Consider the following 14,636-nt stretch of genomic DNA (forward strand, 5'->3'; position numbering starts at 1 on the left):
AGACGAAGTTAGCCCCCCCTGGCCTTCCCCGTATGTAACAATCACTTTGGAAAAATTATTAAAAAAACTATTTTTGGAACATCGAAATTGTTTGAGAATTTAATGAAGCCAAAGTTATTCATAATTATCCTACCACATACTATTCGATTGTATGTAGCACCATCAGTTGATAAAGAGTGGAAAAAATACCCAATGCCTTGGAAGTATCACTTAATTTTAATAGCCAAAGAGTCTGCTGTTAATAATTCTATTAAAATGTAGTAAAATGTATTTTGATGAAATATGCCTGAGGTTCACGTCCAGTGAGGTACTTGTCAGACCTGTGTTGTGTTGCCACTCTGTAGCTCTAAATTGCCCTTACGCGCTGAAAATAAATTCCTGTGTCTCGTTTCTTTTCTCTCGCGTCAGTGGCAGTTAAACTTTAATTTCGAGATTTATTTTCTTCACTTTTCCCCGTCCATATTATCCTGACACTTAAACACGTGAAACATGTTTTGGAAGTAAAATTTTTCTGCATGTAAAGTTGGCAGTGCGTGGTTAAGATCGAACGCCATTTCTAACAAATGAACAACATGTTGCGTAACAAGATAAGTTATCAGAAGATGCTCCGTGTATCTGAGATGTGACTGTAGGACAGCTTACTGAAGAAAACAACGGAATCATCAGGGGGGGAAACAACACAGAGCTTCCTTCTGTTTATTAACCATGTCCTTGAATGCAGACAAGATTTTCAAATCGTCCGATCGGAGTCGACGGCAACAAATAAAGAGGCAAGGTAATTACAGGTGATGTCTCTACTTAACACCAGGGGATTTTGTCTACGTAGCTTGTTTGTACGCGTTGTCTAGCGAACGTCGCTGTCGAGTTGTTAGCATTCCTGCTTCGTATTTGGTATGTGGTCGAGTCAAAATTTCGGTCTGGAAACTGACTTTCCTCACTGAGATATTTCGTGATGTTCCTCAGTTCCTCCAGGTAAATTACACAAAATCAGGTCACGACTTCCTTTCGGGTTCCCCCCCCCCCCCCCAACTTATTATCTTTTGCAAATGGCTGTCTGTCTTCTGTGATGTTGCGTCCTATAGTTTGGTAGAAATTGGTCTACGTTTGAAGGGTAATTTCTGCCTCTGTCATCGCCCTGATGATGGCAGCTGTGAAATAACAACATGGCGGCTGCAGAAGAGAGAAAAAATGTCTGATTTGACAAGGACTCGATCCATTGACACAAAATATTTGTACATTATGCTACCGCTGAGGTAAGGCCCCTTGTGACGTAGTCCTATTGTTTTACAGTTTGTACTTAAGATTTTAAGACCACATGATTTGTACAATTGTAAAAATATTTTATTGATAATTGTTCCATTGTGCTAGGCTTATGCGGAATTTATAATTTAAAAGAACGCGTTTTTTCTGGCATGGTTACACGTTTGCAGTATAATTTGTTTGTTTTTGTAACAATCGGCTTCTCGTTGATAACTTAGGGGAAAAAAGTGGTCTTAAATTTGTCATATTTACGAAATGCTGTTGCTCGTTTATTGCGTTTCTCGAGGCTTACAACTAGATTTGACATTTTAAATTTCGTTTACAGGTGAATAATCTCGCGTCTTTGCATGGCTGCAAGGCTACTCACATCCTGTGAAATAATTTTCGTCTTATATTATATTTAGAATCTCCCGCAGGCTGCCAACATGAACCACATGGCAGATAAAATCATAAGCACACACGGGATGTCGCAAAAGCATGACGCTTCTTAAAAGCAGTTATATAAATAAACGACCAAACGAATTTACGAGTTTTGTAGAACATGACTGAGTTTGTGTACAAGATTTATTCAGTTTGGAGTTTCTTTCAAATCCGCTGAGCCGTTCATTTTTACAATGTTTCAAATTTTTTTTCGCGCCACCCGGTATAGAGAATTATCGTCTTATTAGAAAATTAAATAATCAGCACTAGTAATAATCTCGCATATTCTTATAATGTTCCTGTCCTAAGTGAACTACAAATGCAACGCTCGATCTGTACTTAAAATGAACCCCATTGTTGGTCGTGTGACTCGAGACGTTTTATTTTGTAGTAGTCTGCCATTTTCCTACGCGCCGTGATCTTGGAGTCAAACACTGTACTCGATGTCTATCCTGCAAATAACTCTCTCCTCTCGCGAGTTAAATTTAAACCATTAGCGATTATTTCTGCTTGTATTTTGCACTGACGTTTTCATTAGACCAATTCGAATTCTTTGTCGCAGCGAAGGTTGCATTAGTTAGCGACGTCATGCCAAACAACGTGAACGTTGCTGGTGCACTGTTTGTTGGTGATATGGTGACAGGTAACACGCCATTGTGTTTCCGCTAAAAATAGCTGATTTGAAGCCGGCCCAGCTGTTTTTGTCTTGTGAATAGCGAGACTGAACTTTCAGTGTTTGGTCTGCGGGCCTGCAAGCCAGGTGTTCTCGTGTCTAGTGAAATGTGTTCTCGAGGTGTTCTGAACACTGTCGATTCAGACGACTTGCTACCAAGGATCAGAACTCCAGATCCATTCGTCGATTATGAAGGTATGTGAAGTTCAGATAATCGATTCCGAAGTTGTGACGACGTAATGAGAGATGTGTGATTGTAAAGTTGTAACAATGCGTCTAGACAGTATTGTGGTAAGTATGCTGACCTCCTACTGTGACTTCAAAGAAGTAATTTTTTTAGCTGTGTCAAGGATTTTGCTATGGTTGCGCGGTTGCTGATAAGGACCGCTTGTAATGCCAGGTGTGTGGCGGTCAGAGACGCCTGCAGGTGTGAAGGCAGGGGGCGGCAATCCAATCACCCGACTCACCTGACGACAGGTTTGCCAACTGTCCCGTTTAAAGTATTTACTGATGATGAATTTCAGCCGCTGACACCAGAACGGAATTTCCAATTCGTTGAACAGAAGATTTTTAAAGGAGAACTATAATAGTTGTGTTTGAGATACGTATTTCGAATGACATGTCTGTGTAGAATTACTTTTCGATATCAAGCGGTTGTTCTCCCCATGCCCCTCCTGTAGGCCTAGACGGACTCATAGTTGAGGGTTTGCCAACTTGGCATCGCGGAATTTGTTTGGCGACACATTTTTCTGACACGTGACTTCGCAAGTGTTTACATGTTTTCTGGAATCTCTCAGTATTAAGGCTTCACAGTCTTCACTTTGACCTTGTAGTGTTGATGACGTGGACCAGTTAAACTAAATTATTCATTCCTCAACAGTTAAAATTGAGGAACGAATTAAGAAAAACTTCTGTATCGTATTATGCGTGCATTTCACACATTTCCGGTAAACTTTAATTTAACCCTTTAAACCAGAAGCACGTCTAAATATTTTTTTTTTAGAATTTAGTCCGTACCGCGAAGAAAACATCGCACTTCACCATTACAAAGATCAACTGGTTAACGCTGATTAAGGAAATAATCCCTGTTTACAGTGAGAATCATACGAAATCCATACGCACAAAATGCAGAATTATTTATCGTTGAAGCAGGTGGTACAGATAATTACCATTGTGCAGAATTTATTTTTATGTGAAATTTATGGTTGTTTCGTATCACCATCCCGAAATTTATTTGAAGACAGTGGGAATACTACGAGAAGCCCCTACCAAGATTCAAACCAAATGACTTCCAATTGTAGCTGAGTCATCTCTCCAGAGTACAAATTATTAAAATTGGATTCAGTTCCACATTTCCATGAAATCTACAGCGTTCTCAAAACAGACGGACAGAGGAATGTGTTTTTCACATCGACATGTGCGTTCCGTAGCAAATACTTGTGAGCTCAGGGTCGTCTGCTTGAAGAAACATTCTTCGTTCTTCGGCTGACTTTTTATGATCGCGGTGGGGCAAAGTGGGTGGTTGATGTGATGCAGAATATGACTATCTTTCACCGTGATATACGCAATGACCCAAAACTATGAAAACACCTTGTAGTCGATCTCTGTGTGTTTTGTTTGCGGAAGAAATTGACGGCGGCCATTTTGAAGACGTACACTTGATTCTCTATTGATGCCATTGCCATTGATGACGTATGTGATAATTTAATTGATTAAAATGACACAATTTCTTTCGTTGAATGTGTGTATACATCCTTTTTTGGGACACTCTGTACACTTCAATGAACAAGAGAACGGATACCCCGGTCTTAACTAGATTTAATATCGAAAAGTTTTACGAAAAATTGTCGAATAATTTCAGTTTTCTTGTAGATCGAACAATTTTAAGCACGTCTACACATATAAGAGCATAATATTATTTTGAGCTTACCACAAATAACTATAAAAAATAAGCATTATTTAATTTTTTTAGCTTACTTGGATGATCATTATAAAGTTTATTCCACAAACATTCATGACAGTATTACACATTTAAAGCAGAGTGGTAACTATATGTACCACGTGCTTTAACAATCAGTAACCCTGCATTTTTTATGTATGGGTTTTGAATGATTCTCACTGTAAACAGCGATTATTTCCTTAAACAGCGTTAACCAGTTGATCTTTGTAATGGTGAAGTGTAGTGTTTTCTTCGCGGTACGGACCGAATTCTTACGTAATATTTATACGAGCTTCGGCTTCAAAGGGTTAACCAGTTGATCTTTGTAATGGTGAAGTGTGGTGTTTTCTTCGCGGTACGGACTGACTTCTTAAATATTATTTAGATGGTTGAGGGGTTTATATCCGTTTTCCGCGCTGCAGTCGTCGATATCCGATGTCGTATTTGCCCTTGTGACCTGTGCGGCCTTGTTCTTCCTGCAGGGAGTGAGAGCCCTACGTTCGGAGGAACCAGTGCCACGTTCCCCTTCTCCAAAATGACTCTGGATGACTTGGGAACGGGCAGCATCTCGCCTCGCATCCTGTCCAACGAGATATCAGCGCCCTATGAGGTGCCTCAGTTTCCGATAGAGCAGCTGGAGAAGAAACTGGCAATCCAGAGACAACTGTCCAGCAGGTAACAGTTTCTCGTCAGCTGCGCAGAAGAACGCGTAGAGCTTCGTGTTTAGATTAGGTTAGGTTAGGTTAGTGTGATCTGGGGCCAGCTCTTCTGAGCACGATAAAGAACTTTTGGTTCCATAAGAGTCGCGTAATTCGACCAACTGAGCGAATGTTAGCTCTTGAAGGAGGAGTGTGCTCCATGTACAGTGCGCGACTGTAATCTTGAGACTTGCAAGGAATGCAGGAAGTCCGAAGCGTTAAAGGCAGACGCTATCTATCCTCCTTCACCCCGCTAGTCTCAAGATTACAGTCGCGAACTATAGTGAACATTTTGTTTTTTTTGTACTTCAGAGGCTGTACCTAAAAGCAAGGATCATATGTTTATGAGACAAGTACTTTCACTTATGGTAATAAACCTGTCACTTGTAATTCAGTGAATATTGAACAGTTGGAAAAATTATTTCAGACAAGAAGTTGTAAGCACAGATGCGGTTGGTTCTTTATGTGACCTATCTCACCGCAAACAGCGTCAACCAGCTGATCTTTTGAACGGTGAAGCGTTGTGTTTTCTTCGCGGTACGGACTTAATTCGTAAATGTTATTTAGACGACTTCGACTTCAAAGAGTTAATCAGCTGATCTTTTGAACGGTGAAGCGTTGTGTTTTCTTCGCGGTACGGACTGAATTCGTAAATGTTATTTAGACGAGCTTCGGCTTGAGACGGATTTTAAGTGTTTAGTGGCTCAATAAGACGCTTATTAGTAGAAACATATTGAAAAACGTATCTTAATAAGTCTGAATATTTTAGGCATAGTCTTAACTAAATATCAGCGAATTATTTTTTTTCCCGTCTTTTCGTGGATGAATCATTTTTGTCTGCGTGAAGTCTTCCAGCGCCATTTGTAGCGAAATGACGCCCGATGTTCGCCCCTCGTCAGTGGAGGGTCTGCCTTGACCCAGTGTCGAGGTGACGCCTTCAGCACGCACGAAACCTTATGGTTTCTGTCCAAGGGCACAGCCCCGCTCAGACACCTTGACAGGCGTTCAGCGACGCTTCGGTTACCACCGTCAGATCAATACTGTTACAGAAATGGGATGATTCTCCACAGGTTTCCTGCTTTCCAGTACAATGTTGGAAATTGTCCGTACGCCCTTCTACAAGTTACGGGTTTTTAATAAAACTAAGACAGTTGTTACAATCCGTGTTTGTTTTCGGTTGTGATTGATTCCGTGTGGATACCGACGTTTCGGAGAAACATTGTTTGTGTCTTCACTGCTGAATGCAGGTCTGTGACAGGGATCACGCACGAGATGCGTGGTCCGTGACCTCTTTGAGCGTAGCGCCGCCCCACTTACGATCAGACAGACAAATCTCTTGGCTGGACCAGTGTCCAGTCTCTGTATTGAGACCCGTCTGAAGCACTGCATTCATGAGAGGGTAACAGCAGACTAAATTCTGGGAAGGCTTTTGCTGCTGCAAGGTTAAGAATCTTTAGTCTTCCTGTCTGCAGACGTACAGATGTACAGGACCATAATTTCATCTCTTTTCTTTAGCGAGCCTAAAACTTCGCATTTTCATGGTGACATTTCAGGTTCTTACGACGCTGCTGTCTTCTGGTTTGTTGCGCCGTGTAAACTGATAGAAGTTTACCGACGTTTCAGAGGTATTTTCTGCCTTATATGCTTGATGATGGAAGCAATAAATACGTCTTAAACGTCGATAAACTTCTACCAGACCACACGCCGCAACAACCCAGAAGACATCCAAATCAAAAATTGCCCTTCATCCGTCGATGTTTTTGAGTTGAGTAAACAATCAGACCCTGTCCCTAGTAATCCTACTACTAGTTGTGAAAACATGAGTTCTCTTCACAGTCATTTATTGCGTGTACAGACTTTATTAAACAGAAGACAATAAATGTGCGACATTCGTGTACAGTTAAGTTCATAAGAACAATTTTGGATGTATCTTTGTATGTATTTGATAACGTTTTATCATAACAGCGTGACTCGTGACTTTTTTTCCCCCCTGATAGCGAAAGCATCAGCGACAGTCGGTAAGAACGCCCTGTTCGTTCCACCGCACATTTAATTCGTTCGCGTCGAACACCTTCTGTTAATTTGATACTTTTGTTACAGTGAGAAATTGTTAGTCTCCCTAAGACCCCTTTTCGGCTGTCTTCGCCCTCACAGCTATGACGAACATTGCCGTCGTTAAAAAGGGCCACTCCACTATACTTGGCATTTTACTGTTGTCCGTGTTTCATCTCATTCGACGCTGAAGAACACCTGTAAACGTTACAGCCTTTTGTTATTAACCAGCTGTTCTTATACTGTATACATCTAAACATACAGCGAAATCCGCCGTAGACTGGCGCAGTAGTGTACCTTCAATGAGTTATCCCCTCCCCTGCCTCGCCTTCCCCGTCATCGCCGTCATCGCAGGGCCGGTGGTCTAGAGCGGCGTTGTGCAGTGATGCAGTAGCAGCGTTCGGTCATGGGGACGGCAGTACGATGTTCCAGTTTGCCCACGACGCCAAGCGATGGCAACGAGATTGCCTCAGGTGAGGGAAGTGGTCGTGGACTGTTGTTTTCTTTCTGTACTTGGAACCCTGGGCAGTGGCGTAACTTCAGAACCACCCGCAAACAGTGGCGTAAGTGGAGAAACTGTGATGAAGTTACAAGAATCAGGGTCCCCCCCCCCACCACCACACCAAGATTACTGGTTAAACTTCTGTGTGGTGTTTCGAAATGTTGGCATGAGTTCAAAAGTAGGGTCCGCAGGCTGACAGTACTCGCAGCAGTTGAATAATTATCCAATAAAATGCAACATCCTCACTCTGCCTCGTGGGGGCTGCTGAAGAAGAGGCTTTGTGCGTAGTGCCACGTGTGAGCTTTTTTAACCTGCATGGGATTTTATTTCGTGCTTCGACATACAGTAGCGTAAATTTAAAATCAGCACCCCCCCTCCTCCCCAAAAAGTAGACATCTGTTCTTTGAGCGACAGATTTAGAAAACGATTAGTTCAGTTTCAAGACCTCTGGGGTAGTTTTTAAAAACAATGGTGCTAAAGGAGAGCTTGAACAGAGATGTGATTTACGACGATAACAGAAGGTAATATTAAGGAATACGATATACGGATGTGGGCTGGATTCAACTGGCGAGCCTTTACGATGTTGACAGTAACCATTAGGATGCCTTAATAAGGAGATTACATGTGGATCTGAATAATGACTCTAGGGGTCTGAATTCAGAAAGGTTAAAAAAAAACATTAGCTGAAGGCAACTGTGAATGTGTGTGTGTGGGGGGGGGGGGGGAGGTGTCATTTTGGCTATATGTCTCCATGACGGCCTCCTGCACCCTATAATCCATACCCAGGAATTTGCTTTACAACCAAAGGAAACCACATTAAACCTCAGTCAAGGTGGCCGAGTATACGCTAATCGTTGCGTCGTTTTGGTGGTGGCCTTATTAGGGGCAGATTCGACTGGCCTGCTGAGCGTCAGTCATCGTCGGTGGGTGACTTCAGACAACCCTTGGTAGTCGCAAGAAAACTGACTCATCAAAACGCACGTAAATGTTATTTAAGAATTCAGCCCGTACCGCGAAGAAAACACAACGCTTCACCATTACAAGGTGTAACTGGTCAACGCTGCTTATTCTGAGAATCTACGCAACTCACAAATGCATTCCGTGGGGAGAATTTCATGGTTGTTGAATGTTAAAGCGTGTGCTGCCCTACATATATGGTTTAGTGCGACGTTCAGCTCCTGATGTTTACTACAGTCGTTGACTGAGCGTATGGAACCTTCGCTTCGACCTTTAGCGTTGACAGTCCCAAGAGAAGTCTCCCTATAGGCTACGTCATGTTGCTGAGGACAGAGTTTGCTTCCGAAACAAATGGTCACTAATTCTTATCCAGCCATATGTTGCTGAAAGAACATTAAATGTTTATGTGCTGTCTGTAAACATGAAATATGTGCTAAATATGCTTCGTGCAGAAGTCAAGGACAAACACGAGTATGTCGATGTTGGATCTTCAGCCTTGAAGATGGAGGGAGTATTTCTTCAATATTTATACCTAAACGTCCACGCTAAATGGTCTTGAGATATTGAAAAATCGTCTTCAAATAAATGCAAGTCCATTCCGTGTCATTGGGGCCCTGTTCTGAGCCAATTGATCCAATCAACCTCTTTTTGTCTTGAGATCCATCTTAATTCTCGTATTATCCTCCCATTCATGCCGAGGTCTCTGTAAAGTATTATTTTCTGTTGAGTTTTTTTGATTGACGTTTGGAAGAATTTTTCGTCAGCTCTGTACGTGCTACACATTCTGCCCATCTGTAAATTACGTTACTGAATTATTGTATCGAAAACCAAATTTATGATTCCTCATAGCTTCTTCAGTCTTCCTGTAAAACATCTGTAATGCGCGCTGACGTAACAGTGTCCTGTGAAATAAAGAAAATTAGTTTACAGCATCTGGGAAGGAGATGAATTATTCCGTAGGGTCTATGAACCATCTGACAAGTGTAAGAAAGATGAAAATATTCCTGGAGCCGGAACATTGTTACATCCACGACGACTCCGGAGTCGCTGAGCCTTTGTCCGTAATCTATGATTACGTCTGCAAGGTTCTTAAAAACGAGAAACTTCATTTTCTAAGTGCTCTTAGATACCATATTTTTAAAATTCATACCTTCAGAAATACCAACATGGCGGCCGCGCGAGATCTTAATATTAGCGTTACTCAGCAACGTTCATGGATTGCCCTTTAAGTTGTACGAGGTATGAGGTTTATTTTTCTAAAACTGACGGTAAGAACCTGGTTACCGTTTTCGATTCTTTGGTGTAGGGACACGAGTGATTTAGCTCAGTAATAGAAAGTGTCTCGATTTGAAAGTATTTAGAATTACGGCCGGGAACCGGCTTCAGATTTATCGCGCCTGTCTTTAGTTAATCCAGGCGAATTACGTTAAAACTATAAATAAAATAGGCTACGACCTTTTCTCATTTTTGTCGACTAGCCATCTATAATCGTCGTACTGTACATGGCTCCGCTGTAGGTATCCTCTGCAGTTGCTGAAGCATGGTTAAATAACCAACCCCTAAAAACCCGTATTTTCTTGTTTGTTTGTGCTACAGGGGAGGGGAGCCAACCCTGGAGGCCATGAGAGGTGAAATGCCAACTGCTGTTTACGTTTGCAGGCTTTGCTTGTTTATGTGAAAGCCCGCCCCGGAAAAAAAATCCCTTAACGCATGGATGACCGGAGTCCCGTTTCCATGGTTACAGCCCAACTTTGTGTAGCAGAATAATACATGGGTCGTGTGCATGACCCAACTTACGTACTGTTAGGGTCGTTTTCGTTCCATCGTGTTCTCTGCCAATGTGAGAGAGTTGAAATTGAGATCTGACGGTGGCGACTCTGGTAGCAAGAAATGCAAACGAGGCTGTGAGGGGGGTCTGATGGAGTCTGCTTGTGGCGGGAGTCAGGAGCAAGGCAGTCAGTTTTGTGTTTTGCAGGAATCTTGCTTGAGTGGCTGTAAAGATGTTTTTCACATTAATTCACTTTTTTTCAGAAATTTGATAAATTTGGTACTTTTCAGTAAGATCTGAGAACATAATGACGCAGTCAGTCATGTAACTGATGAACAGGGAAAAGGTCCATTACTGTCAACTCTGATGGGTCGTACTGTGCCGGTTGGAAAATCAGGAGCATTACATCAGCTGTTTGTGTTCTCTGGTGCAGGGTGGCAAAAGATTTGGAGGACCGACGCAGCCATTACGAGCCATCAATAGGAACAGTCCCGGACGAGGGCGATCACGCTTTCAAACTAGAAGAACATGACTTTGTGCCCCACTTTCAGCGCGTCTCTGTCAGCGGTGAGGACACGAGCGGGGTGAGTAGAAGTTTTGGAAAGGGTAATGAGTAGGAATTTGGTCTCAGTCCCTGAGTGAGGTTCACTGAGTTTATGTACTCCTGCATGGCACCACAACCCAGAAGACCATGTTCCTACAGATTTTTATAATAAAAGATTCTCTTCTGATATTTGGAATAACTTGCTTGATTCTGTTGGTTTGCAGGTACCCTATGAGGATCTGGAGCAGGCGGCCCGGCTTCTGGTTCAGGCGCTACACGTTCGGGAGCGTTACATGGCCGTGTCACACCAGACATTCCCCAGCACGGCGTCCCGTTTCCTGCGTTCCGTGGATTCGGGCTGCCCTCATCTGCTTGACGTTATTAAGCACGAAGACCGCAAGACCATTGAAGGTAAGCGGTATAAACTGTGTTTATGTTGTGTTCAGTAGCGCAGTGCATTTGAAAGGCTCCCTCAGTCCCCATAGGTAAATGCCAGAGCATGTTGGTAATTTAACCATTAGTAATGTACTATGAGGTACATTTTATTGTTTGTTGACTGTTGAATGCAGGATTTGAATGCTAGACTGATAACATTGTTTGACGCTGACTTATTTAAACATTTCATGTAGCCCGGTTTAAACTTTAAAACTGCGGAGGTCATTCCGGTATTTGGCAGTGAGACTGAATGTGGTCGCATTCTGGGTTGTTGCGCTGTGTAGTCTGGTAGAAGTTTACCAATGTTTCAGAGGTCATATACTGCCTCCGTCATCAGGGCGATGAAAGTCCTGCCAGACTGCGCGGCCAAACAACCCGGGAGACGGCCGTCGTCACTCGAAGGATTGCCTACAAAATTATAGTTGGTAGCTGTTTGGGAACATGAGTAGAGAAATATTGTGAGGTTTCTAAATACGTTGACGTGGCTCAGGATAGTTGCCAGTTGCGTGCTTTTTGCGATGATGGTCCTGAACGTTTTGGTTCCTTCAAAAGACTTTATGCAGATTATTCCGCACGACTTGGATCCACCTCCTAACATGAGATAGCTAAGTACTGCGTTGCGACTGGCTCATTTCCTGGTAGTCAGCCAGTCCATTTGTTATCAAACTAATTAGTTAATTCACTACCATTTGAAGCCGATCCATCGGATTCACAGAAGCAGTTGCTGTAAAGAAACCAGAACATGCATCAAATAAAAATCAATAGCAAGAGATGTGTTGCTTAGAACAGAATGGATGTGCCTGCTTACAGGACTGTATCAGTTTCGGAACCCCCATGCTGAGGTGTGAGAGAGAGAGAGGCGGGGGAAGGGAAGGGAGAGTGTGATTCGTGGGAGGAGACAATGACCCATTTTGATTTTAAAGGAGACGAGTCATTTCAGTACACCCATTAAAGGGTCCTGACAGCTGTTGAAGAAGTAAACTGCATTTACAAGACCTGAGAAAACAGAATAAAGGAATGTGAAAGTGTATTTTTTTTTTTGTTAATTTATATCCGCATAGTAATTTTTCCTAATATTTCACAAGCTATATTCTGCATTGAAGAATGAATTGGAATAAAAGTTTTGAATCTGAGAGAGATTTTTTCATTTTATGATTTTAGAGAAGCGTATTCAACACCGAAGCTTGAGAACTTTATCTAAGTTAACATTTCTTCAAGAAAATAAAAAAAAGAACATTGTTTTTTTTATTTTTAACTAAGGCATCTGTGGAAATATTCTTATATGACCTGACAACATTGGCTTCAATATTGAGGAGCTTTAGAAATGTATCTAGACATTTTGCTTGAAGAATAAACTTCCTAGATTTATTAAAATATGAGAAAATGGGAATGACCACTTTTTAAGAAAAAGTCATGGGTAAAAAAAAAGTAAAACAATGAATTATTGTCTTACGATGCACTTTTTCCTTTGTGACTGCTACTTCATAATAGTCACTTTTCTGGTGGAAATTCTGTGTTTCTTCAAGCCTACGATATGGTGGTCTGTTGCTCCTGTTTTATCCTGTTTTAATAATAAGGTGAGTTACGAGCTGTTTATTCATATGTGCTGCCTCCTGATATAGTTGACAGAAATCACGCAGATGCGAAGTTGAAGCAATGGAAGAGTGAGAAAAAAATATCAGAGCACGAAGAAATGTATTGTTTGAGGTGTTCTCTCAGCGATGCAGAAATGGACCGCATCCTGAGTCAAGATGAGCAGAATCTCGTGAAAGGTAACCATAGTCCAGCACTGGCTTGTGGTGAGGTGCACTGACACTCCGTAACCTCTTGTTACTACTACACTGCTAGCATCTTAGTGGAGCTTGTTTCATTTGTTGGACACTGTAGTGAAACTTCTCTAATTTAGTTATAAAGAATGTGTCAAGGTGTCGTCAGAAACCCCGATATTAACAAAACATACAAATTGAAAATTATATAAATTAGTTACCTGTGTTTGAGAACAGTTCTTCCAGTGTACATTTTCTGCTTCTTGAAATTTCCTCTGGGTTTAAGGCTTAATCAGGGTTCGTATTTTAATTTTAGTTAGTTATGTGAGGAACGTAATTAACTTGTATGTTATTTGGAAGGTCGTAAACAGCTTGGGCAATATAGAAATGAGTAGTATTGAAGTAAGCAAGAGGACAGAGAATGACAGCACTGATAGTTGCCATGTTCTGAGCTATGATTTCCGTGTTCTGACACATGCTCTGAAGCGCCAGAGAATGTTCAGTGTCCAGAAGTTATGATAAGGGATTCTTATGAGAATTTCTTTATTCGCTTATTTGATAGATTGAGTTGAAATTATGTAATGAACATGCAGTTTTATGTATTTTGATTAAAAATGAGACAAGATTAAATTTTACTAGCTAGATTAATAAGACATTTTACTGGCAAGTAGTAAATGCTATTGTTTGTATAATAAATTCAAGCTGCTAGTGTATTTTCTTATGTTTCATTGCAAAATATGCATCTATTATACATAAAAATTACATGACTTTGTGTTCGTCTGTGCAAATATTTCTTCGTTATTAGTACTCATCAGTGAATTTTGTCCTTTTAAATTAAGTCTTTTACAGAGTAATTCAGTAGTCCCTGTGTGCACGTGAGTGTGTGTGCGCGTGTGTGTGTGTGTCTTTCTTGCGACTGTTTGACCTTCACTGCTACTTGCCTTCAACAAGTTGTGTGTTGTAACCATAAGTAAGTTCAGAAGGGGAAACAAAAATGTATTCTTACAGGTGCACAGGGACTTTGAGACATTCTGTATGTACTATTCTCTATTCATAAGATGTTAAGTGAAGAAATAACTTGTAATATAAGAATTGAAAGAATTTTTTAAATTGATAATGACGTGTTAAATTAATTGTTTTGAAAACCTTGTACAATTGTAGCCTGTTAGCAAAACTGTGAAAACACGTGAATTATCTTGGGAGTTGGAGTGGTAGCTGCTGAGTGCACATCACTGGAGCACATGTGTGCGCTGTGTATTAACCAACACCTATGTTACTAAAATGCTGGAAGCACATCTTTGTTAGTGCTAATGATGTACTTATTGTTCTATCACACATAAAGCCAGTTTGTAAATAACTGCCCATTGAATTGTGATTGAACTGAATTAGATTCAGAATTCTGTAGAACAACTGAGTCAGTTTAGAGCTGTGCAAGAAACTCTGAGGTCAGTGTTTTGCCACTGACTAAACTTTTCTCTTAAGTAAGTCTAACCTAAGCCAACCTAACCTAACCCAGTCTTACCTAACTTAACCTAACTCATTGTAACTTAACCTAACTCAATCTAACTTAACCTAACCTAAACTTTTCTCTTAAGTCTAACCTAAGCCAACCTAACCTAACC

At 41.2% G+C, this 14,636-nt stretch overlaps 1 protein-coding gene across 7 annotated transcripts in view; it reads left to right on the plus strand.

Annotated features, from left to right (window-relative positions):
- AMPdeam (AMP deaminase) overlaps window positions 1-14,636 on the plus strand; it is a 30,522-nt gene that overhangs the window by 2,183 nt on the left and 13,703 nt on the right. For 3 of the 7 annotated variants that reach the window (XM_022086887.2, XM_022086888.2, XM_022086889.2), the window contains exons 2-5: window positions 4,775-4,967; window positions 10,703-10,853; window positions 11,038-11,224; window positions 12,871-13,020. In XM_022086887.2, the coding sequence (XP_021942579.1) occupies window positions 4,775-4,967; window positions 10,703-10,853; window positions 11,038-11,224; window positions 12,871-13,020 (681 nt within the window). Of the gene's footprint in view, window positions 1-601; window positions 776-2,182; window positions 2,549-4,774; window positions 4,968-7,974; window positions 8,066-10,702; window positions 10,854-11,037; window positions 11,225-12,870; window positions 13,021-14,636 lie in introns of those variants that run through there. The other 4 variants (XM_022086891.2, XM_022086890.2, XM_022086893.2 and 1 more) reach the window with 4 other exon arrangements.

This window comes from Zootermopsis nevadensis, unplaced genomic scaffold, assembly GCF_977971745.1.
Source record: "Zootermopsis nevadensis isolate Lab colony 2312 unplaced genomic scaffold, Znev_1.0 Znev_ptg000032l, whole genome shotgun sequence".
In the NCBI taxonomy this organism is placed as follows: Eukaryota; Metazoa; Arthropoda; class Insecta; order Blattodea; family Termopsidae; genus Zootermopsis; species Zootermopsis nevadensis.